The following is a 25948-nucleotide window of genomic DNA, read 5'->3' on the forward strand; positions in this document are numbered from 1 at the left end:
GTCTGCTGATCTTACTCAGGCCCCATCTTGGATATACCATTTCCATGTTATTATGGACTGGTGCTAGGCTTCTTTGACTTTACAACTTAACAATTCAGAAAGAACCCAACTCATAAGGGATAGCTCCAGCTGCATGGTCACTTGGTGACTGTAGTCAAACATTCTATCTCCACCAGGACCCAGCAATATACCAGGACCTGTTTCTCAAAAGACATCATTTTCTGCTATGGATGGCATGCTTTTGCTCCAGACTCCCAGGGCCTATATTATCCCCCACTGGAGCTTGCAATAAGCTCTATACTGTAGCTTTTCCACCACTGACACTTTTAATACCATAGGTATACTGGATTGTATGGTACAAATGGCAAGATTGCTTGTACCACAACCTGGGCCTACTGCAGAATCCTTTTCTTCTCTGGACTCTAGTTAAAGCTGACAGTCTTCCATGCCAGAGGAATATTTTTAGGAATGGAATGTGCTTTGGGTACTCCCTGAACCCAAAGAAATCTACCAAATGCTGTGCTTCCTTCTCTATGGTAAGGGATGTAAGATTCAGCACTGTGTTTTACTTTGCAGTGGGGGGGGGGCAGTAAATCAAGCATGTCCTTGAACACTGAACTCCTCCACTGGAATTACAACCAGTGAAATATTTATCAGTTAAGTCACTTTGTGCCAGGGAATATCTGTGCCCCACCTACCTATCAGGAGAGTATCATCTTAACTTGCAGAACAGTGAATGACCAAGTTCCAACTTCACTTATTACTACCTATATTCTCAGACCACTCCTGGTACCACTTATGTAGTCTGGGTCCTATGATGCCACAATGGAACTAGCCATGCAAGAGATTTATTAGGGACAATGCTTATGAGGTAATATTAGGAGGGAACCAGGGAAGTCAGAAGACCTCAAAGCAGATCTGACTCTAGGTGAAGAAATGAGAGAAGGGAAGAAGATGGTAGGGTGGATGGGTGGAAGCATCTTAGGCTGCAACCCAGTTCTGAAGGAAGTCTACAAGGCTGTCAGGGAGTCCTTGAGCTAGAGGTGTCACTAAAGAAATCCTGCATCATTGGCTTGGAACAGGCTGTAGGAAGTGTAGCCTTGTTATCAACATAATGATGGATTTCAGAGTGCAGCAACTGGACCATCAGTCACTTATGGTCCATGCTGTAGGAGATCTGAGAGAGCTCTTCTCATGACTGCCACAAAAGTTTTATTTTCCTTTATAGCAAAACAACAACAACAAAAAACACACACACCCTGAAAACTAATATGTAGAGGTAAAAATGTGTATAATTTTATGGGGTTCATTGACCCTCTCGAATCCATTCCTTGTACTGCAGGGGTGGTTGAGAACACCTATTTTCAGAATTGATTGCTCAAACCATTTAAGGAGAACTGAATGCTGTGAGCTTTTATTTGAAAGATAAACAACACAACTTTAAAAGACTATAGCTCTGGCTGGTGTAGCTCAGTGGCTAGAGCATTGGCTTGTGCACCCAAGGGTCACAGGTTCAATTCCTGGTCAAGAGCACATACCTGGATTGCAGGTTTGATCCCCATCCCCAGTCTGGGGGTGTTGGGGAGGCAACCAATGTGTCTCTCTCACATTCATGTTTCTCTCCCTCCCTCTCTCTCTCTCTCTGACCTCCTTATCCCCCTCCCTTCTACTCTCTCTAAAAAAATAAAAATTTAAAAAAAGACACTATAAATTTCTTAAAGATGTTTTATAGCCTCTTTACTAAAAAAAAGAGAGGCTATATCCTAATATAATCTATAGTACTATATACATTGTAGATAATCTGAATATGTTGGATGGGTATCCACTAAGGATTCCAGCCAAATAGTCTCATTTGGGGGATAAGTTCAGCAGTAGGATTGGGAAGCAGCAATGGCTTTTCAATCTTGAAGCCCTGTCTTGTCTAGCAGTTTAGCAGAGCAGATATTTGGTGAATTCACCAATTATAGAAGGTTCAGACCTTTGTTCTAATAAAGAAGATGCCCAATTTACTTAATTGAATAAGATGTTTTTTGAAGTTCATCATGACTATATAATTTTATTTTTTATTAAATTTATTGGTATGACATTGGTTAATATGATCATATATGTTTCAGGTGTGGGTTTCTATGTTACAAGATCTGTATATTGCACTGTGTAACATGTTTTCAAAATGTAATTCCCCTTTGGTAAGCAGTGCAATTGAAGTAGTGTAGTAGAATACATTTCTAAGTCCAGACAAAGGATGACCTTGGGCAACTCATTTAACTCATGTCCTTTGGATTTTCCTAACTTTTTTAATGTTTAAAAATCTAAATGCATCTATTTATTTATTTATTTATTTTTAATTTTAATTGAGATAAAATTTATATACTTCAAAGTGCACAAATATTAAGAGAACAGTTCAATGAATTTTTACATACTCTCATGTAACCACAAATCAGGTCAAGATATAGAACATTTCCAGGACCCCCAGAAAAGTTCCTCATGCTCCTTCCCAGTCAGTACCCATCCACATAAAAGTAACTACTATTCTGACTTCTATAACTGTAGGTAAACTTTGCCTGTCCTCGAACCTTCTGAGCTCCTTTGTGTCTGGCTTCTTTCATTCTGTATTATGTCTGTGAGATTCAGCCATGTTTTTGTGGATGAGTGTATGTACTTCATTTATTTTTATTCCTGTGTAGCATTCTATTGAATGAATATACTATTATTTACTGACCCATTTTACTGTTGATGGACATTAGCATTGTTTGCAGTTTGGGGCAATTATGAAAAAAGGTGCTATGGATTCTTTAACATGTCTTTTGGTGAACATAAGCACTCATTTATCTCAAGTACATATTCAAGAGTGAAATTGCTTGGTTCTAGGATGCATGTATGTGCAGCTTTGCTAGATATTGCCAAATAGTTCTGTAATGTCTTTGTACCCCTTTACACTCCCATCAAAAATGTGTAAGAGTTTTAGTTGCTCCCTATCTTACTTTATCCTCACAGACAAAGTATTGTAATTCCTTTAAATTTCAGCTCTTCAAGTAAGACCAACTGAGCTATTATCAGTCAGGAAAAAGGCATGTTAGTGCTTTAAAACCTCTTAGAGAGTTTGGGATGATTTTACCCCGCTAGATACACAGGGTTGTGATGTGGATGTATTTTATTGACTCTTTATTACAGCATTCTTGGTTCTTTGGAAGTGGGCTATAGAAAAACAAAAGAAAGAGTTTTGTAATTACAAGGGCCCTTAGAAAAACCACTGGAAATGATTCCTAGAAACTGAAAGTCATCTATGGCCCAAACTGAAGTGAGACAAGGGAAATGACCACTTCAGGGTCCAGGGAAGCAGTCATCTTTGGAGGAAGAAATGGATCATGTATTTTACACTGACATTAACTGTCCATTCTTACTTAAATATGTATAACTTCTTCTAAATGGTCTTTAAGGGGTTAATAACTTAATTATTAAAGAACTTGGACTTTGTTAGATCAGAGAAACAGATGTTCACATCTATAAGGTACTGCTGTTATTGAGCTTTTACTGATGAAAACAGAAGGGCAGGGAAACCATTAATAATTATAACTAAGTAGTTTGCCTTCTTTACTCTCAAACCCATGAGCAGGAAATATGTTTGTTTGATCTATTAATCTGTAAATCAAGATTTAAAGACAAGAAATATAGGTCAAGCATCTTCTATAATCCTTTCCCTTAACTATTCTCATCCTATAAAACTAACTTGATCTGTCTGTGGGGCTCTATTTTGAAAAGTATCAAGATAATTAAATGTGAAAAACAAATTATTAATTGCTTTCCTTGTGCTAGGTAGGACCTAGGGGTCTTTGCATCTATTATCATATTTATGCTTCACACCAAGTAGCTTTCTTAAGTTCTTCTCATCCCTGTGAAGCTAAGAGATTATATTTTATTAACACTACCTTAAAGATAGAACTTTTGAGGCCAGGAAGTGACATGGCCTGCTTTTATATGTTTCATGATCATTTAAAGTTCAGGGGGAAGATGGCGGCGCTGTGAGAAGCGGCAGAGGCCCCCTGCTCCCAGCCACGGACTCGATTTCCTCCTAAAATCCTACGGAGCCAGCTTGGAAAAAACAGAGAAACACACCTGAGTGGACCGAGTGCGAGCGGGGAGCACTGAAGACACATCACGGAGGCCGGTAAGAGGGGGGGCCCTTGGAAGGGGGAGCCCCCCTGAAGCCTGTGCTGGGCTCCGAGCCCGGAGGCCTGGAGGCTGCAAAGCTCCCTCCCCTCGGGAGTGTGGGAGGCCTCCAAAGGCGGGGACCCCACACCCGGAGTGACGAGAAGGGAAGGAGCGCCCTGCGCACAGGGCAGAGGGACCCAGGGGAGCGGTGAGTCCTAGAGGGGACGGCGCCTTCCTAGGGAACAAAGCCTCTGATGGCGGCCGGCGCCTTCCTAGCGAAACAAAGCTTCTAGTGGCGGCTGCGACCTGTGTCTAGTGCTCGGGGTGCCGAGCATAGGGAAGGCTGTCCCAAAGTGTGTGGCACCTGAGTGGTAAGGGACTAGAGGACTGCACTGAGTGTCCACACATGGGGACCCTCTGCCTCCCTGTGGGGCACTGTGTTGAGCCCCAGAAAGCACTGAGTCTGCGTGGCATGGGGGAGGGGAGGAGCCCTCCCTCCCTGAGCCCCCAGTGTAGAGGGGCTGGGATCTGTGACCAGCCCTGAGGGGCGCCGTGGTGGCGCGTGAAGTCGCCCCAGCTTTGCTGAGACCAGCTGTGTGGGGAACTGCATGGAGCTGACTTTGGGTTGCCTCCTGCTGGGGGCCTTGGCGTGCAGGCGGCAGGACCTTGCAGGGCCCACTCTCTGCCTTTGTGTTGCTTTGTGTGTTCGTGAGTCTGATCGCAGAACTGGCTCCCACCTTCCCAGCGTGCACTGCGCAGACAGACCAGCGGGGGCTGGGATTGGGGTCTGCACAGTAGACTGTCTGAGGAGCGGGCCTGGTGCGACAAGCCAACCAGGGAGGGCAGAGCCCGCCAGCCTCTCCTGCAGCCGGGAGCACTGCCCCCAACAGGAAAGGGTGGGTCCCACTCACTGAGGCCCCAGACACCCCCGTGGGGCACAGTCCTGAGGGGGAAGGGAGAGCAGCTCATAGAAGGACTTTACAAGAATAAGACTCTCAGGGACTGTTGTTTGGGAACTGGAGGGAATGTTGAAAACCCCTGCTGGGGCTGGGCAAGAAATGGGCTTACCAGGATGTTTTTTTAATCAAACCCACTGAGCCCAGGCTGCTGAAACAACACATACAGAAAAGGCAACAGGCTGAAATCAATCTGAAACTGCAGCAGGCCAGTGCATGGGGAACTAGACTCAGAGGATGAGGTAGGGACTGAGGAGCTGGCTATGGAGCAGAGACTAACTCCCACAGAGTGACTGCCTGACAGCAAAACCTCTAAGTAAGGGGAGCGATACCCTGAGCTACACTAGCCATCCTGCGCCCTAAAGACTCTACAGAAGACTCTGGAGTAATACCAGGCAACTACAAAATTGCAAAATAGTTCACAAGAGGAGGTGGTCCACAGAGAGCCTCAGATAAACCATCTACCCAAGGACACCAGAGCCAAACCTAGACAGCTCCTCACATTGGGTGATACACAAGTACCTCCCAGGAGAACTGAAATCAGCATAGAAAACAGTGAGCCTCAGACAACATAAGCTTCCCAGAAGAAACTCACCTGATTAACTGTCTTTTTTTCTTCTGTTTATTTGTTTTGTTTTGTTTTTTGTTTGTTTGTTTTTGTGTGTGTGTTTGTATGTTTTTACTCTTTTCTCCCTAAGAAGAAGAGAAAGGGGAGAAAATTAGTTTTTCCTTCTTTTTTAAATTTTAGAATAATTTTGTTTTTTAGGTGTGCTTTTTAAAAAAAACGTTTTTTAACTAAATGTTTTTCTTTTTTCTAAAATAATTTTGTCTTGCTTAGCTTGTTTTTAGTTTTGTTTTGTTTATTTGCTTTGTTTTGTTTTATCCTTGCTTCTACTGTCAAGACTTTCTGGATATCCCTGCTCAATGACTGAGACTTTATCATTATAACCAAGTTTACTGCTTTCCTCTATAGTTTCCCCCAAATCTCTTACAGGACTCCCTCCCTGCCTGGGCTATACATCTCTCTCTCCTCTCAATCCATTGGCATAACTTTTTTTTTTCTTTTTCTACTTTTCTTTCATTCTTTTGTTATCCTCCCTTCTGTCTTCCTGTCTTTTTGTTCGATTGTTAGTTTCTCTTATTCCCTTTATTGTATTTTTGTTTTCTCATTTTCAACTATTATCCTATTCCAATTCTCTCCCTTAATTTTTTGCTGGCCCTTCTTTCAGAATCTTTTCTCTGCTTCTGTTATCTCCCAGTAGCTTCTCTATTTTTCACATTTTAGTTTATTATTATTTTCTAAATTTAAAGCACTATTAACAACAATATACATTTCTCTCTCTAAACGTTACTTTTCTTTCTCTCTTTCTTTTGTGTGTGTGTGTGTGTGTGTGTTCTACCTTCACTCTCCCAGTTCTGTTTTCATGTGGGTTGTTTTCATTGTGACTGTCAAGATATTTTGTAAATTACCTTTTGTTTCCTGGAGGTTTAGTTGTGTAGTGTCCTGCCTTGCCAGCACCCATACAACAGCTTACACAACAAGGTTGGGACTGAGACACAGTTAGCCAACCTGAAAGGAGGGTCCTCCCAAGGACTGATCAATGACGATTTAGACCCAACCACAACAGGAGAACATAAAGAAATCACAAAAGGGACACCCAAAAGAGGGACACGCCTAGAGCAAAGAACTCAGAAGTCTAAGGAAAACACCTCTGGGCCCCACTGGACCCACAAGACAAAATCCCATCCCACAAGACTGGGAGACAGCAAATATATCTAATATATAGATACAAACTAAGACCTACCAAAATGGGAAGACAAAGAAACAACCCCCAAATTAAAGAAAAGGAAACATTGCCAGAAGAAGTCTTTGATGAGATGGAGTTAAGCGACTTATCAGAAACAGAGTTCAGAGTATTGATTATGAAGATGTTTAAGGAACTTAAGAAGACACTAGATGATAAGATTGAGGACCTTAGTGAAAACATGAAAAAAGAGATACATACCATAAATAAAACTCAGACAGAGATAAAGAATGCTGTATCTGATATCAAGAATGCACTGGAAGGAATTAAAAGCAGGCTCAATGAAACAGAGGATAGAATAAGTGACTTAGAAGACAAAGTAGAAAAAAATCAATCAGAGCAGCAAAAAGAAAAAACACTCAAACAGCATGAGGACAGTCTAAGGGAGCTTTGGGACAACATGAAGGAAAACAACATTGGCATTATAGGAATGTCAGAGGGGGAGGAAAGAGAGCAAGGGATAGAGAACTTGGTGGAGGAAATAATGATAGAAAACTTCCCTAGGCTGGCGAAGGAGAAAGCCACACAAGTTCAGGAAGTACAGAGAGTTCCAAACAAGAGGGACCCAAAGAGACCCACTCCAAGACACATCATAATTAAAATGGAAAATGTCAAGGACAAAGAGAAAATATTAAGGGCTGCAAGAGAGAGACAAGCAGTGACCTACAAGGCATCCCCCATAAGGCTGACAGCTGATTTCTCAACAGAAACCCTTCAGGCCAGAAGGGAGTGGCATGAACTTCTCCAAGTAATGAAAAGCAAGAACATGCAACCAAGATTGCTTTATCCAGCAAGGCTATCATTTAAAATTGAAGGTGAAATAAAGAGCTTCCCAGACAAAAAAAGGCTAAAGGAGTTCAGTACCACTAAGCCAGCATTGCAAGAAATGCTAAAAGGACTGCTTTAAGAAAAAGAAAGAATAGTGAGAGAAAGGTACATCAGCATGAAGGGGAAAATGGCATTAAATAAGCCGATGTCAATAGTAACCTTAACTGTAAACGGAATAAATGGTCCAATCAAAAGACATAGGGTAGCTGAATGAATAAGAAAACAGGACCCAAATATATGCTGTATACAAGAGACCCACCTGAGAGCAAAAGATTCACACAGGTTAAAAGTGAAGGGATGGAGTAAAATATTCCATGAAAATAGAAAGAAAAAGAAAGCTGGAGTAGCAATTCTTATTTCAGACAAAACAGACTTCAAAATAAAGACCATAACAGGAGACAAAGATGGTCACTATGTAATATTAAAGGGATCAATCCTACAGGAGGAAATAACAGTTATAAACATTCATGCACCCAATATAGGAGCACCTAAATATATAAAAAAATTCTTCGGGGACTTTAAGGGGGAGATTGACAGCAACACAATCATAGAGGGAGACTTTAACACCCCACTGTCAGCATTGGACAGATCATCAAGACAAAATATCAACAGGGAAACACAGACCTTAAATGACTCACTAGACCTAATGGATTTAATTGACATTTACAAAACATTTCACCCCAAAGCACCAGAATACACATTCTTCTCAAGTGCACATGGAACATTCTTAAAAATAGACCATATGTTAGGGCACAAGGCAAGTCTCTACAAATATAAGAAGATTGAAATCATATCAAGCATCTTCTCGGATCACAATGCCATGAAACTAGAAATCAACCACTATAAAAAAACTCAAAAATATTCAAATACATGGAGGCTAAATAGCATGTTAAACAATGAAAGGGTTACCAATGAGATCAAAGAATAAATCAAACACTTCATGGAAAGTAACGAAAATGAACAGACAACAACCCAAAATCTATGGGACATGGCGAAAGCAGTCCTGAGAGGAAAATTCATAGCATTACAGGCTTATCTCAAGAAACAAGAAAAAGATCTAATGAACCATCTAACACAACTAAAAGAACTAGAAGGAGAATAGCAAGAAAAGCCCTGAGGAAGTAGAAGGAAGGAAATAATAAAAATCAGAGCAGAAATTAATGACACAGAGACTAAAAAACAATACAAAAAATCAGTGAAACCAAGAGCTGGTTCTTTGAAAAGGTAAATAAGATTGATGCACTTTTAGCCAGACTCACTAAGAAACAAACAGAGAGGACCCAAATAAATAAAATCACAGATGAAAGAGGTGATATAACAACTGACCCAACAGAAATACAAAGGATTGTAAAAAAATACTATGAGCAACTATATGTCAACAGATTGGACAACATGGGGAAATGGACAAATTCCTAGAAGCATGCAACCTTGCAAAGCTGAATCAAGAAGAGGCAGAAAACCTGAATAGGCCAATAACAACTAATCAAATTGAAGCAGTAATCAAGAAACTCCCAGCAAACAAAAGTTCTGGACCAGATGGATTTAAAGGTGAGTTTTACCAAACATTCAAAGGATAATTAACAGCTATTCTATTCAAAGTATTCCAGAAAATTCAAGAGGAGGGAAAACTCCCAAACTCTTCTTATGAGGCCAGCATCATCCTAATCCTAAAACCAGATAAAGACACTACAAAGAAAGAAAATTACAGGCCAATATCCCTGATGAACATAGATGCTAAAATCCTCACTAAAATACTAGCAAACCGGATCCAGCAATACATTAAAAAGATCATACATCATGACCAAGTGGGATTTATTCCAGAGATGCAAGGCTGGTACAACATCCACAAATCAATAAATGTGATACATCACATAAACAAAATAAAGGACAAAATAAAGGATCATATCAATAGACATAGAAAAAGCATTCGACACAATCCAGCACTCATTTCTGGTAAAAACTATCAATAAAGTGGGAATAGAGGGATCATACCTCAACATAATAAAGGCCATATATGACAGACCTATAGCCAACATCATACTCAATGGGCAAAAACTAAAATCATTTCCATTAAAAACAGTAACAAGACAGGGATGTCCACTTTCACCACTCTTATTCAACATAGCACTGGAAGTCCTTGCCATAGCCATCAGACAGGAAGAAAACATAAAAGGTATTCAAATTGGAATGGAGGAAGTAAAACTGTCATTATTTGCAGATGACATGATACTGTACACAGAAACCGTAAAGACTCCATCAAAGTACTACTAGATTTGATAAACGAATTTGGCAAGGTAGCTGGATACAAAATCAACATCCGGAAATCAATGGCATTCTTATACACCAACAGTGAACTTTCAGAGAGAGAAACTAAAAAAACAATACCGTTTACCATTGCAACTAAAAAAATAAGATACCTAGGAATAAACTTAACTAAGGATTGAAAAGACCTGTACTCGGAAAACTACAGGACACTGAAAAAGAAATAGAGGAAGATTTAAACAAGTGGAAGAATATACCATGCTCATGGATTGGAAAAATTAATATCATTAAAATGTCCATACTACCCAAAGCAATCTATAAATTCAATGCAATTCCTATTAAAATACCAACAGCATATTTCACAGACCTAGAACAAAAATTCGAAAATTTATGTGGAACCAGAAAAGACCCCGAATAGCTGCAGTCATCTTGAGGAAAAAAAAAAAAGAACAGAGTGGGAAGAATCACATTACTGGAATTCAAACTGTATTACAAAGCCATTGTAATCAAAATGGCATGGTATTGGTACAACAGGAATATAGATCAATGGAACAGAACAGAGACCCCAGCAGTAGACCCGTGCCATTATGGTCAGTTAATATTTGACAAAGGAGGCAAGAGTATCCAATGGAGTAAAGACAGTCTCTTCAATAAGTGGTACTGGGAAAATTGGACAGATATATGCCAAAAAATGAAACTAGACCACCAACTTTCACCATATACAAAAATAAACTCAAAATGGATAAAAGACTTAAATGTAAGTCACGAAACCATAAAAGTCCTGGAAGAAAATATAGGCAGTAAAGTCACAGACATCCCACATAGTGGACTTTTCACTGATACATCTCCTAGGGCAAGAGAAACAAAAGAATAAATAAACATATGGGACTACATCAAACTAGAAAGCTTCTGCACAGCAAAAGAAAACAGCCTCAAAATACAAAGGAACCCCACAGTCTAGGAAAACATATTTGCCAAGGATGTATCTGATAAGGAGCTAATTTCCAAAGTGTACAAAGGACTCATATTACTCAGCAAGAGGAAGACAAACAACCCAAGTAAGAAATGGGCAAAGGACCTGAATAGACACTTCTCTGAAAAGGACATACAGATGGCCAAGAGACACATGAGAAAATGCTCAATGTCGATAATCATCAGAGAGATGCAAATTAAAACCACAATGAGGTATCACTTCACACCTGTCAGAATGGCTACCATCAATAAATCAACAAACCACATGTGCTGGCAAGTATGGGTTGAAAGGGGACCCTAGTACACTGCTGGTGGGAATGCAGACTGGTGCAGCCACTATGGAAAACAGTATGGAGGTTCCTCAAAAAATTTAAAATGGAGCTGCCTTTTGACCCAGTGATTCCACTCCTCGGAATGTATCCTAAGAATCCTGAAACACTAATCACAAAGAATATATGTACCCTGATGTTCATAGCAGCACAGTTTACAATAGCTAAGATCTGGAAACAGCCCAAGTGCCCATTAGTAGATGAATGGATAAGAAAGCTGTGGGACATTTACCCCATGGAATACTATGCAGTGGTAAAGAAGAAGGATCTCGTACCCTTTGGGACAGTATCGATGCACCTGGAGAAAATTATGCTAAGTGAAATAAGCCAGGCAGCGAAAGACAAATATCACATGATCTCACTTATACGTGGAATCTAAAGAACTTAATAAACTGATGAACAGAATAGATTCAATGACATGGAAGCACAGATCACACTGACTAATGTCAGAGGGATAGAGGAGGGCGGGTGGGTGGAGTGGGAGAGAGTAACCAAAGAATTTATATGCATATATGCACAACCCAAGGACACGGACAGTGGTGGGGAGAGGGGCTGGGGTGGGGCATGGGACGGGGTAGAATCCGTCATTGGGGAGAAAAAGGGACATCTGTAATATTTAAAAAAAAAAAATTTGAAAATTAAAAAAAAATAAAGTTCAAAGTGTTTATTCGTTCTCTTTGACTTTTTTTAAAATCTATCTTTATTGTTGAGAGTACTACAGATGTCCCTCTTTTTTCCCCATTGCCCCCCTCCACCCAGTTCCCATCCCACCTCAGGCCTTCACCAAATTATTGGTGACCATGGGCAATGCATATATATTCTTTGGTTAATCTCTTCTGCACCCCCCCCCCCATTCTCTCTGATATACATCAGTCTGTTGCATGCTTCAATGTCTGAGTCTATTTTGTTTGTCAGTTTATTTTGTTCATTAGATTCCACATATAAGTGAGATCATGTGATTCTTGTCTTTCTCCGACTGGTTTATTTCACTTAGCATAATACTCTCTAGGTCCCTCCATGCTGTCTCAAAGGGTAAGAGGTTCTTCTTTTTTACAGCTGCATAGTATTCCATTGTGTTCTGAGTCCTGTCAATTTTCTCTAGGATCAAGTCTTCCATTTCCACAACTGCTACTCTAGTTCAATGAACAAATTAGCCATGAGACTGGTTTCTCAAATAAATTTATACAGTATCACTGGAGCAATATTGATGAAATACTGCTTTCATTATGTCCCTCTCTCATGCTAAACTGTTCAGTGGCTCCCCAGAGCCTGCAGGATAAATTCCAAATTTAGTAGCTTATTAATGAAGGTGCTCCTCCGCTTTGAACCAACATACTTTTCCAAATACTTGTAAACACAAATCCTCCATTTCAAACAATATGAACTACTCACTGATCATCACACAAGAATTCCCCTCTCCCACATTCCCATTTCACATACTTGCTCATAGTACTGACAACATGAATGCCCTTCTTTTTTCATTGCCCATCCAGATGTTACCAGTCCTTCAATGATGGAGTCATATGCATCCACTGACCTGAAAGGTTTCCTTCTCAGCTTTGTAGGAGGTATTTTCTCCCCTCTCTGAAGTCCTGTGGCATTTCATAGTTGTATTAAGCAGGCTACAAATTATTTACTGAGCAACAATAGAATGAAAGGTGGAATGGTAAATTTGAAAATAAACTATATACTCCTTGAACTGAGAGAGCTCAAAATGTGAGATGATAATATAAATGGAAATTTTAATTAGGAAATTAAAGGTATGTTAGTAACATTTTTAAGCATGTACTATGTAAAAGGCCATGCACTATTTTTCCTTGACTTGCACACTTATTTCCATAAGTAGGCAGTATTATTATCCTCTACAGATGAGGAATCTGAGGCTTGGAGATGTTATAGGATTTAGCCAAGGTCATTCAGCTATTAAGAGGAGAGGTGAGATTTAAATAGCCCACATTCTTATCCCTTAGGCTATAGTTTACTTAAATGTGATCTCAAGTTCCAGTTGTCCAGGAGGAATACAGGGATACTGGGGGGATATAACACATTGAAAGACTAATAGGAAAAGGAATACAAATAAGCAGAGGAGGGCAAAAATTAACAATGGAGAAATCAAACGATGGAGTGAAGCATGAATCCATAAAATGGGGCTTAGGATTCTGAAGCTTGACCCGTCATCTTTTGTCTTCCAGGGTCCTCCCTTTACAAGCAGATCTGTTGTAGATTCTTAAGTGGCTCAGATTCAGTCAAATATTTGTTTCTTAGCTTTAAAGCTGTGGTTTTGTATTGGTTTGTCAACAGTTCAGTAGACTTTAAAGACTAACTCGTACTAACAAAATATCTAAAAGATCAATGGATAAGCCAGATAACAGTGTTTTCATACACACTGATGCTTATTTTACAATACAGCTCACTCATAGCTGCCTTCTCAGAATACTCCTAATAGATATGTCCTATCAATGGCTTCTCATTGCATTTACAATAAAAACCTAAATTCTTGCCTTGAGTTCAAAGGCCTACATTGGCTAACCCCTGTTAAACTTTCCAGGCTTATTTTGTGCTCTTCTCTTTCTTGCTCACTACATTCTAGCTATACTCATTTTCCTCTAGTTCTTGAAGAAGCCAAGCCCTTTTTCACATCAAGGCCAACCTGTACACTAGTCCTCTAACTGAAATATTCTTTTTTTCATTCTTCATTTAATTATATGGAGGTCAGAAATTAAATACCTCAATTTCTCTTACTGACCTTAGTTAAAGAAATATAATTTTTACAATTATATTTAATGAAAAGCCTTGAGGGGAGATAATCTTGTTAGCATAAGCACTTTGAGAATTAATTTAAAGTGTCATGATGGTTGTACAAGTCTCAGGAAGATAACAGATCTTCAGTGAGTTTTATGATAAGACTTATAAATACAAAATGTCTAGTGTAACTTCTGCTCATAAAACATGTTTATTATGGGAAGTTGTAGTTGCTCACTTAAGTGGTAAATTATTTTTGTAATAAGAAATGGAGTGAGCTCACTTTAGCAATACTTAATAGTTCTAGAGTTCAACCTATAGCTGTAAAAGAATTGGCATCACCTCAGACAAATCAGATCCAAATCCAATGAAAAGCTTGGGTCCTCCAATTATTCTCATCAGTCAGGACTCAGTTTTAAGGTCACCTCTGGAAGGCTTTCTCTGAGTACTGTATTTAAAGCAATACTACTGAAATTTTAGAAAATAACTTGGTAAAACTACAGAGGCCCAGGCCCTCCCTACTTCAGTAAGCCAGAGCCAGGGCCTCTGTATTATTTGTTAGCTCTACAGGTGATTCTGATCTTCACTGAAGTTTGAGAACAATTGATTCAGATGTGTACCTTTTCTTTTGTCCCTTTATTTTTTATTAGAATGTCCTATCTGTTTCCCTCACAGCTCTTATTATATGTGGTTGTCTGTCTCCCCTATTATACTATAAGCACCATGAAGGAAGGGATCATGTCTTCCCTGTTAATTACTATATCTCCCAGTGCCCAACACAGTATCTGGCATAAAGCTGGGACTCAAAACAATAGATGGCTTGGTATGCATAGGGTGAATAAAAAGATTTCAGTATGGATTTTATCCATATTTAGTGCAGGCAAGACTTGATTTATAGAAGTAAGTCATAAACTTTTTTTTTCCCCACCAGAATATTTTGGGGGAGTGCTTCTCAATATTACAGATGAAATCAGAGTAGAATAAACTATTCTGGTTTAATCTGGAATGGGTGTTCCAGAGTTCTTCCCTCTTGGTCTTCCTTGGGTCCTTGGAGGCATTTTAGGACCTTGCTTCACAATGGGTGGTCCCTGGTTCAGCTAGTTCAAAAGGGTTGATACAGAAGGGTTAGTAGGTAAAACTGCTGACACATTAGCAGGAATTAAGGCTGTACAACCCAGTCATTTTATTCTTCACTATCACATAGAGGCAGTTTTTAAAAGCCAGATTCACTTATGGATGTCACTGACGAAGCAGTAAAAAATTATTAATATTAAATTTCAACCCTGATTATACATCCCTTTAATATTCTGTGTGATAACATGAGATGTAAGCATTAAGCCTTTCTGTTGCATAAGGGAATGTGATGATTGAAAAGCCCTGTGCAATTCTTTAACTTGTTCAACTAGCCACCTTTTGTATGGTACATCAGTTTTAACTGAAAAAAACAAGAAAACAAAAAAACACTCACATACTATGGTCATTAGGACTTGGGTATTTGGCAGAAATCTTCTTGAAAATTAATGAGGTGAACCTGTCACTTCAAAAAAATTAACTGACAGCTGTCAAAAGAAAATCAGAATTGTGTAGAATTTGTATCTGCTTCACAATACTTAAAGATTTTTCTAATGAAATAGGTGGTTGTATTAGTCCATTTGAACTGCTATAACAAAATTCTGGGTAGCTTGTAAACAGCAGACATTTACTTCTCAGGCTTAGAGGTTGGGAAGTCCAAGATCCAGGTGCTAATATGGTCATATTCTGGTGAGGACCCTCTTCCTGGTTCATTGTTAGTACCATCTCACCATGTCCTCACATGATGGAAGTGACTAAGGAGCTCTGTAGGGTCCCTTTTATAAGGCACTAATCCCATTTATGAGGGCTCTACCCTTATGACCAAAGGCCCCACATCCTAATATAATATTGGGGGGTTAGGATTTTAACATATGAATTTGGGGGGACACAAACAGATCATAGCAGTGATGATATTAACAAATGTGATTTTTTAATTTTATATAATGTAAATCACTTGGAATATCTGCATAATCCATTGGATTAATATTTTCCAAATGACCAATATGGAATCACAGATGGGTAAAAGATCTATTCAAAGTGCAAGGTAGACATTAAGTTTAATTTTGTAGAAAAGTTCAGAGATGAGGTTTCAGATTTCACATTGCAACAAATCTTTAAGGAGCTATCATTTGTGGAGTTTCAGTGTAACATCAAAGAATGTACATGATTATTTGAAAAGGCTATTAAAATAGATCTCCCTTTTCAAATATTTGTCTGTGTGAGGTTGAATATTCTTCCTATACTTCAAACATAGTGCTCCAGATGGAATGCAGAAGTAGATATGAGAATTCAGCTGCCTTCTACTAAGGCTGGCATCAAAGAAATGTGCAAAAATATAAAACAATGTCAGCCACTCTATTCATTAACTTTATTTGTTTTGGAAAATATAGTTATTTTTCATAAAAATATATTATTTATGTTGACCTATAATAGGTTCACTATTGTTATTTTATTTATTTTATTTTATTATTTTATTTTACTTTATCTTTATTGTTGAGACCATTACAGATATCCCCCTTTTAACCATACTGATCCCCTCCACCCCACATCCATCCCACCCCCAGGCCCTCTCCACATCAATGTCCACGTCCATGGGCCATGCCCATAAACATACGAGTTCCCTGATTAATCTCTCCCCACCCACACACCCCTCTCCGCCTTCACTCTGAGGTCCCTCAGTTTGTTCCGAGCTTCTATGTTACTGGATCCACTTTGTTCATCAGGGTGCTTTGAGTTTTTGTTATTTTAGAATTAACCAATTTTCAAATATTTCTGAAATTTCTGTTTTATCCCTCAGATATATCCCACAGAAACAAAAGCTCTTTGAAATCTTCATAATTTATGGGTGTGTAAAGAGGCTATGAGACCAAAATGTTTGAGAACTGCTGCTTTAAGAACAGTTTGAAAACTTCCTTTGAGCAGTTCTAGCCTCAAACAAAGATGGATAAACCCTGATGAGAGTTGTTTCCTTATCCTGTTCCCCTTTTATCTGCTAGACCCCAAGTCCAACAATTGCCAATGCCTTTGATTTATTTCATATAAATGTACATTCCTGCCATGCTTTGGTGAGCAAAGAATTTAGTCAGCTTGATTAGAGTTTCAGACTTGTTGGCTTCCATGATGCAATTTGGCAAAGAGCCAGGTTACTCACCTGGGTAGCATATTTACAAACCAGCCCACAGAAAAAGATGTCCCCACTGAAGTGTCAACTGCTGGGTTCTGCCAACTTCAGGAGACAAGCTATAAGGTGGGCATTGTGATTTCTATTTTGCAAGTCAGGAGAACAGGGTTAGGTTGCTGTTATGTAGCAGAGGAGGGATGAAACCCAGGCTTTGGCTGCTCCAAAGACAGATTAATACTCAAAGAATCTGGGTTGTGTCAAGTGCTTTATGATGGTACTTTATGGATATGGGGATGAAAATATCTCAAATAAGTCTTTAGAATTATCTCAGGCTAATGATTCTCAAAGTGTGGTCCCTGGACCAGCAGCATCAACATCCCTAGGAACATGATGAAAACAGATTTTCAGGCTCCAATTCAGAACTGATGAGTAAGAAGATTTGGGGGAGAACAGGAAGCCAACAAAAAGGACAGACCGACTAAACAGCTGCCAGAGTTGCCAATATAGAAAGGTACTAAAATATCATAGAAATAAATCTGAAACATTGCGTCAGTTAACTCAGATCTACTCTTCTCTGGGCAAAGCAAATTGGTCTCTTATTCCATGGAGTTAATACATTCCTTGTTATGAATTTGAACATGTGACAGAAAAATAATATTTGTTATGTATAATGTTCTACTTCCTTCTAAGGGCTGATCCTGGTAACCAGAAAAGTTGTTGCTTGCTAAACACAAGCTTTTTGCCATTTGTTACCATTTGTCATTTGTCTCCCTGCTCTGTCCTCGATGCCTAAAAGATAAATAGTATAGTACAGAACCCTGAAAAATCTTGTTATGGTTCATCTTAAATCAAATTCTCTAGATACAGAGCCTGAGATGGGGATTGTGCAAATAATTTATTGAGGAAGCACCCTTAGGAGAAGGGAAGCAGGTTAGCAGCATGGAAAGCTAACCAAGGATGTGGTCTCAAACAGATCCTAGCTTCAGCCTGATCCCATGGGGAGCTCTGATGCATGACTTTCACCACAAAGTTGGTCCTGCCTGGAAGAAAGCAAGCCAAGTTTTGGTACACCTCTCTATTAGTCTTCATTGACTGTGGACTTCCAGTGATGAGATGAGGGTGAGAGTCCAACTTTGCGTCCTAAGTGGTTCCTGGTGGCTGATGGTAGCTCTTTAGAAAAAGATGTGGCAGTGAGCCATTAGCAGCTAACTCTGACAGACACTGGGAGATGGGTGAACCCAGGTAAAAGGGATCTGGAGGGGTACAACAGCGTCTACTACATGGATGTTTTTTGGATTTCTGTTCATATCCCTGGATATCTGTACCCATACCTGCCTCGGGTGTGAACTCTCCTCTCTATCCCTTGGGCTCACAGAACCATAGTCCTAGACCAGCCAGCTTCCTATTCCTCACTCAGCTTATGAGGTAAATCAAATCATGTGGTTACATTTGTAGGATCCCATATAGATTGCAGAGGGTTGTTGAACAGATGCATTATCCCTCCCTGTGGAATATATTTCTATCCTAGGAACATTTTGTTATTTCCTATTTTCTTCTTTTGTAAAATGAGGGAGTGGTCTGGATTGTTTCTAAACCTCATTCTTTTTTAAAAATTCATTTGCCTAATGATTTTGCTCCAGAAGGCAGTTGTGCGTGCATTTACTCTGGGAGTGAGTTTCACAAAAACATTGATTAGAAACTGAGTCGGGTGTCATGAATATAATTCAGACACTATTAAAACTGTGGAAAGATTTACTCCATACCAGGGAATTCACTTCCACATGTTCTGACCAAGATCTTTTATCAATAATTGATATTAAATTTTCTGGACATTAGGGATAAATTTCTTTAAAATGCTGGAGAACTGCAGAGGTTACCTCAAATTCCTGCTTCAATGATCTGTGTCATGTATTTGCCACATAAATGTGGACAGATACTCTCATTTCCATTTTGGAGTCTTAATGAAACTATGGCAGAAACCGAGGCAAGACACCAAAACCATCACTGAAGTGTCCGTATGTGTCTCATTTTAATCAAATAAAAGGTGATACTGACAAAAATTCTTGATGTAAATAGTTGATGGTAGGGCCAGCCCTCCCAGATACTGGCCCTTTGTGTGACTTAAAGCATCTATTCAGGCTTATGAAATACTGAAAATTGTTCCCTCTGGGTAGACAACTTACAAAAAAGTCACCCCTTCCTCCTGGCTATAATGCCTGTAAGGTGGGACAAGACTTGGTAACTGAAGTACAGACCAGGTTTCAACCCTTACTCACACTTTTCATCTGAGACCTTTACATAGAGCACAACTTGTATGTCAGTATATAGTGTTCCTGGTTGTAGGAGTCTGATCATTGTGATTTGACTGTTTTTTAATTCTTTGATATGGCCTCTCATATTTGTCAAAAGACATCAATCCTACAAAATTGCTGAGTGGCACCATGTCTCAAGACATGCCTCTACCATCTCCATAATCTAGACATTGATGAGAGAATTCAAGACAAAAAGGCCAAAAAAAAGAATGTGTTATGGATACCCTCTCTGTATGTATTCATCATTCATTTTTATCATATGAGAAGACTTGACTTGGAACTTTTACATTAGATCAAGGGGTCCTGCCATTTTAACTGAGGTTTTAGTGTTGCTTGCAAATGAGGTCTAATGTGGCATTGCCATGCTAATCTGTACAGATCTTTCTGCCTGAGGATCTTACAGTAGCCAAATCATTAGCACAATATCCATTAGAAATATCTTATTAGAAACTTATCCCTGAAAAAAAAACCCAAACAACTGATAATTCTTCCCTGGCATTGAAATCATTGCATTTTGATCACTTGATGTTTTTACTTCCAATGTTACAGTAGAGGAAGTCTGGAAGAAAGGAACTCTTTGGCTAGTTATATTATTAAAATCAGTAGGATCTCTTCTATATACCAGAGACCCAAGAGTCATTGCTGGAGTTTTTGTTAATCTTTGTTGTTGCAGTACTTACATAGAAAAGGGAATGAGTAAGGAAAGAGTAAAAAGAAACAAGAGATAAAAATAGTTTGGGAAAAATTAAGGCTATTTTTTCCTTTACTATTTTCTTTATTCCTGATAATATAAATAAAATCTTCTTAAAATGAAAAACTAAGAAAGCAAATAAATTTCTATCGATTTGGGTTGAGAAAGATATTAAATTGTGTGTACATAAAGAGGAAGCTTTGGGGCTTTTTGAAGTAAAGTGGCTACATGTTGGCAAGAAAATGTTTATAAGTTCTTTCTTACTGAGGGACGAAGATCATACCTTCCATTTGGTTCAGAGAATTCAAAGAAAGACTAGTAAAGAGATGAGAGCTCATACCCATGGGGAACCATTTAGAAAGCGGAAGGAAACTCAGGATTATGTCCCTTACATGTAGGCAGTTTGAGGGAGAGCCTCAACAATCCACATAATACCTTCTGGTTAAATCATTCCTATACCCTCTGCTGAAAGAAGACAGTCCACTAAACTCTACTATTTCTTTCTTAAGTGCTCCTTATAAATTACCACAGATACGAAAGTCACCTTTGATATTTACTAGAAAAAATGATTTTTCCCCTGTAACATTATGAGCCCTTTCTCCTACAAAATATGTTTTATTGCATCTTCATTGAAAATCTTATTTGTAATTCAATTCTTACTCACTTATTTAAGTCATAGATATCTACTGAAAATAGCAGTCAACCAGCCTGAAAATATTCTTCTAATAGGGGAGGTGGAATGTAGAGGTAATTACTATTTTGTCCTCTGTAAAAACACATTATTTTTTAAATTCCATTTATGTTACTTAAATTTTTAAGAAAAAAATTTCAAATTATATCATAATAATTCAACATTTTAAATTTTAGTCATCCACAAGAGACACTTAGCTTTAATTACATTATAATAATCCAGTAATGCAAATTTTATTATCCTGAAGAAAAACTGGAGGAAAACTGGGCTAAAATATGGCAAGTAGTGGATTTATGGAAATAACCAGTGTGTGGTGTGAGTAGATACATGATAAGCACAAACATGAAAAATTAAATTGCTCCTACTGAACAATTTGAACCTATGAAAATGTCATTCTCTAATGGATTGTACATTCCTAGCTAGGTATCCGTGGTTTTACCACTGTTCACAAATGTTTCCTTAGTGTTGTAACATTAAGTATTCATTACAGAAAAGAGATGTGTGCTCTAGAAGACCCTCTGTCCCACAAATCACTGGAAAAAACTCCAGAGTTTGGGCATAGTTATAGCCATTTTCTAAGAATTTCATCATTTGCCTTTGTAAGCGAATATCTGTCTACCTCATTTGCCTGAAAATTGCAATATATCAGTAAAATGGATCATTTGGCTTCTTTGTTGGTCCTGGGGGATATGAACACAGCCCACAGATCTACCAGCAGCTGACTGCCTGGCAAATGTTTACTTATAAATTAGCATGGGTGATAATTTATTAAGGTAATAAGCATAGATTACATCTAATAGCTTAGACATTATGCATTATAAACACAGTATTTTATGTTTAGTTGAGGCAAATGTATATGATTATTAATATGATACCTAAATGTAACTCAGAAATTGTGAATTAAGAGTTGAAACTAAGTCAAGCAATGTATTACAGTGCATCAATACTTAAATTAAGGGCTTTAGGAAAGATTCACAATGGCAAAGAAATATCATATTGTTCACTTATTCCATTTGTTTATTTCTCTTAGATTCTCTTCTCCTTGCCCCATAAACTGACTCATTCTGTCACTGAAGAACATCGTTTCTCTCTTGACCAGCATCACAGCATTAAAACTTTGGCTTCTGGAGCTGAGGTGAATAATCGGTAAGCAGGGACACCATGACAGCCTAGGATGACACACAACAAAGAAAGAGAAAGGAAAAAATGGGCATTAGCAAGAGTCTGCTTAAGGACCTAAGGAAGGGAAACTGGGTTGCAGCTTTGAAGGCCTGTGGTTAAAATACGTTGTCCCAAGAAAATGATAAGGAGACAGTTCCAATCTAATAATTTTTATTTAGATAAAGGAAGGTCAAGAGGGATCAGACTGACCCAAATATATGCACAAACACCATGCTTACTTAGGCCTCATTCCAGGACTAGTTAAAATGAGATATCACGGTGGCAGCCATGATTAGATTTTCCAGTCATTAAGTGAAACCTAGGTATTGGCTGGTTTTAGAGAAATATGATCCCTACCATCCTCATGCTTATATTGTGGTTTGGGCACTTGTAATCTACATCAGATGTAAAATAATAAAAGTAAATCATCTGGGATAACAAATAATGTCTATCTGAATCTGAGTCCTCATGAAAAAATATTTATAACCAAGAGTACAGCTTCCCATTAGGCTGTCAGCTAAAAATGGTAATTTTCACTTTCACTCTTCCCAATTTACACTATAATGGCAATAGTAATAGCATCAAACAACAATGCCAAATGTTTATTGAATGCTTACTATGTGCCAGGCTAAGAGCCTTCTCATGTGTTAGTAAATTCAGAAATATTTGCCAAGCTCTGTGCTAGGCGCTGTGGTAAGCTAGAGAGAAATGTTTATGCATTATCTCACATAATGCAACAACCTTCTAAGGTAGCTTCTGTTATTATCATTTATAGATGGGGAAATCTTTCCTGGTAATGACAGATAATACAGAACTGGGTTTAGACTCAGGTTTCTCTGACTCCACTCTTAAGAGGTAGTTTTACTATCATTCAGGTACTTGCTCCTTCTTTTCCACCATACTCCATATATGTTCCTAGCCTATATCAAAAGTGTAGGTCTTATATTTAAAAGGTGTTCATTGAGTATGTTTGTTGAGCAGTTACCATGTGCTGGGCCCTATGCTGAGTGCTTTATGTGCATCCTACCATTTAATATCCTTTCCTACTGTGTGAGGCATTAAAAGATATAAAGTACAGATGAGGAAACTGAGGCATAGGTATTTTCCTGAGCGGTGGTAGTAAGGGATGGATCTGCACCTGCTTGTCCCTAAACCTTGACCAAAATGCTCAGATTACTCTTACCTCACTTAATCCTCACAATTTTATGACATTGTTTCTATTTTTATCCCTGTTTTTATGTGAATAAACTGGGCTTAGAGAAGTTACGGTACCTAATTGAGATTACAGAGAGCCAAGATTTTAACCTGATTTCCAAAGCCTATGTCCTAGAACAAGTACCCTATATTGCCTTCAGGCTATAAAAATGTATTGTGCATATATTTAGGGTATTTGTCAGGCACCATTCTAGGTATAACAAAGAACATTATAGCCAAGATCAATGCTTTAATGGAGTTTTCATTATAGTAGGGGGAGGTCAGGCAACAAACAAATAAGAAAATATCAGGTAGTGATAAAAGTCATTGGGAAATAAAATAAAAATGATATAAAGGGGCCTACGGAACCACTTAAGAGTAAGTGGCCAGGGCAAACCTTGTTAAAGGAATGACATTTAAGTTGAGATCTGAATGACAAGAGGAAAGTGGAAAGGCAAAACTCTGGGATAAAAACATTTTCCAGGTAAAATATTTTAAGCTTTTTTATAGGTTCCCTTGACCACGTATCAGGTTTTGTTTTGTTCTTGTCATTGCATATGTCAAATTTATTTTTAAAAGTAAAATCTTAGAAAGTCAACTTGGAGTAGAGTTTCCAGGTTTAGCTAAACAAATAAATACAGACAGACAGTTAAATTGACATATCGGATAAACAACATTTTTTTTTTTAACTATAAGTATGTTCCAAATGTTGCATGGTACATTAGCTATACTAAACAATTATTTGTTTATCTGAAATTTCAATTTAACTGGATGTCCTGTATTTTATCTGGCACACCTAACATGGAGAGAAGAAAGAGACTATAAAATACTGTGAATTATATTTGCAGTGGTGTTGTGTATCTGAGTGTAATTCTGATAGCAGTGCTTTGAAGTGTCAGCATTTTTGGCTGGGTCCCTTTAGGTTACTTTAGCTCCACAGTAAAATTTGTAGGCAGAGGAAGAAACACCCCTGATTTTGTGAGTCCTATAGCCTTACTAATTATTGAAAAATACAAAAGCAAGTTTTTGGTGGAGGAGAGGGTGTATTTTTTTAAAAAAGTTTCAAAGGCCTGTGCACTATGGAGAGAATGATGTGATTACTGTAGTATACTGACCAACACTGCAGGAAATCAGCCAGCATAGGCCATTAAAAAGCTACTCTGAGTGTTGAAAGAGTACACTTTTAAAAAGTTATATGCTTTTAGAACAAGCCCTTCACCCTATTTAGTTATATACCTTATTATATACCCATCATTATGGGCATCTCAGAGCTTGAAGGTAGGTTCTAGATTTCCTTCCTCCTTCCATCCTGATTTTATATGAAACTGTTCGCATGGAAATCATACTCTACATTAGAACTTTCTGCAATGATGGAAATGTCACTATGCCACCCTTTCTTTCCTATACCACAGGCAAGTTTGCAATCTTCTGAACATAGGACTCCAAGTAACCTATTGATGATATCAAGGTCCTAAGATTAAAAATTATTTGCCATTTATATAGCTTGATCTGCTCACTTTATATATGAGGAAACTGTGACCTAGAGAGGTAATATTTAACTAAGATGACACAGCTGACTAGTATTAAAGATGGTTATAGAATTCAAGTCTCCTCACTCCCAGTTAAATATTCTTTGTATTTTAGACTTTCCACCTTCATTTTAACATAGTTATGCTTGTTTACTTAAAAATATAATTTTCCCTAATAACAGTGGGTACCTCAGGTATTTGGGGGATGGAGAAATAGTGTTAGAACATAGAAGGATGGGAAATGGGTGGGCATAAGATTTTGTTGTGTGTATGTATATATATATGTATATATTTATACTCTTATATTTATCCTTATAAACATTTCAACCATGTGAATATATTATGCATTTAATTTTTAAAGTAAATCCAAAGGTGTTATTTAATAAGTTCTTTAAAAATTGAGAAGTGCTGAGCTTCACCATAAATGATGTTTTAGAAAGCTTTCTTTTAGTTTTCTCCCTTCCCCTGAATTTCTAAAAGGAACTATTTTAACAGATTTGGGTTGATTTATCTTTGTAACTTCAATCATCTTCTGATAAAGAATAGAGCTTGAAGAATATTTTTTGCTGTTTCTTCTTGAGGTATATGGTTGGACAGCTCACATTTTCTTTTCTTAAGCATTTGCTGAGTAGGCATATTGTCTGAAGGATGATCAGAGCATCACTTTTTTTTCTTCATTTTTTAATATTCCCTGTGGATGCTTGCTCTTGTCTGGTTTATGTGTGAGTCTACCTTTTCTGTTCTTCTATTTGCCCACAGATTTTCTTTTTATCACCTAGATCTTTGCTCCTCAAAATGTGGTCCACAGGACAGCAGTATCCGCATTACCTTGTTACTTGTGAGAAATGCTAAATCTGCCCGGCCGGGGGTGGCTCAGTTGTTGAGCATCGACCTAAGAACCAGGAGATCCTGGTTTGATTCCCAGTCAGGGCACATGCCCAGGTTGCTGGCTTGATCCCCAGCAGGGCGGGGGTGCAGGAGGCAGCCGGCAGCCGACCAATGACGACTCTCTCATCATCATCATTGATGTTTCTATCTCTCTCTTCCTCTCCCTTCCTCTCTCTGAAATCCATAAATATATACTTTTAAAAATTTTTTAAAAAGAAATGCTAAATCTCGGGGTCCATCTCAGAC

At 38.3% G+C, this 25948-nt stretch overlaps 1 protein-coding gene across 1 annotated transcript in view; it reads right to left on the bottom strand.

Moving 5' to 3' along the window:
• Positions 1–21921: 21921 nt before the first annotated feature.
• Positions 21922–25948, bottom strand: part of OTC (ornithine transcarbamylase) — a 51568-nt gene continuing 47541 nt past the window's right edge. The window contains exon 10 of the mRNA XM_081125446.1: positions 21922–22099. Within this exon, the coding sequence (XP_080981572.1) occupies positions 22040–22099 (60 nt within the window). The 3' untranslated portion in view covers positions 21922–22039. The remainder of the gene's footprint in view (positions 22100–25948) is intronic.

Source organism: Miniopterus schreibersii, assembly GCF_964146895.1.
Source record: "Miniopterus schreibersii genome assembly, chromosome: X".
NCBI classification, from domain to species: Eukaryota; Metazoa; Chordata; class Mammalia; order Chiroptera; family Miniopteridae; genus Miniopterus; species Miniopterus schreibersii.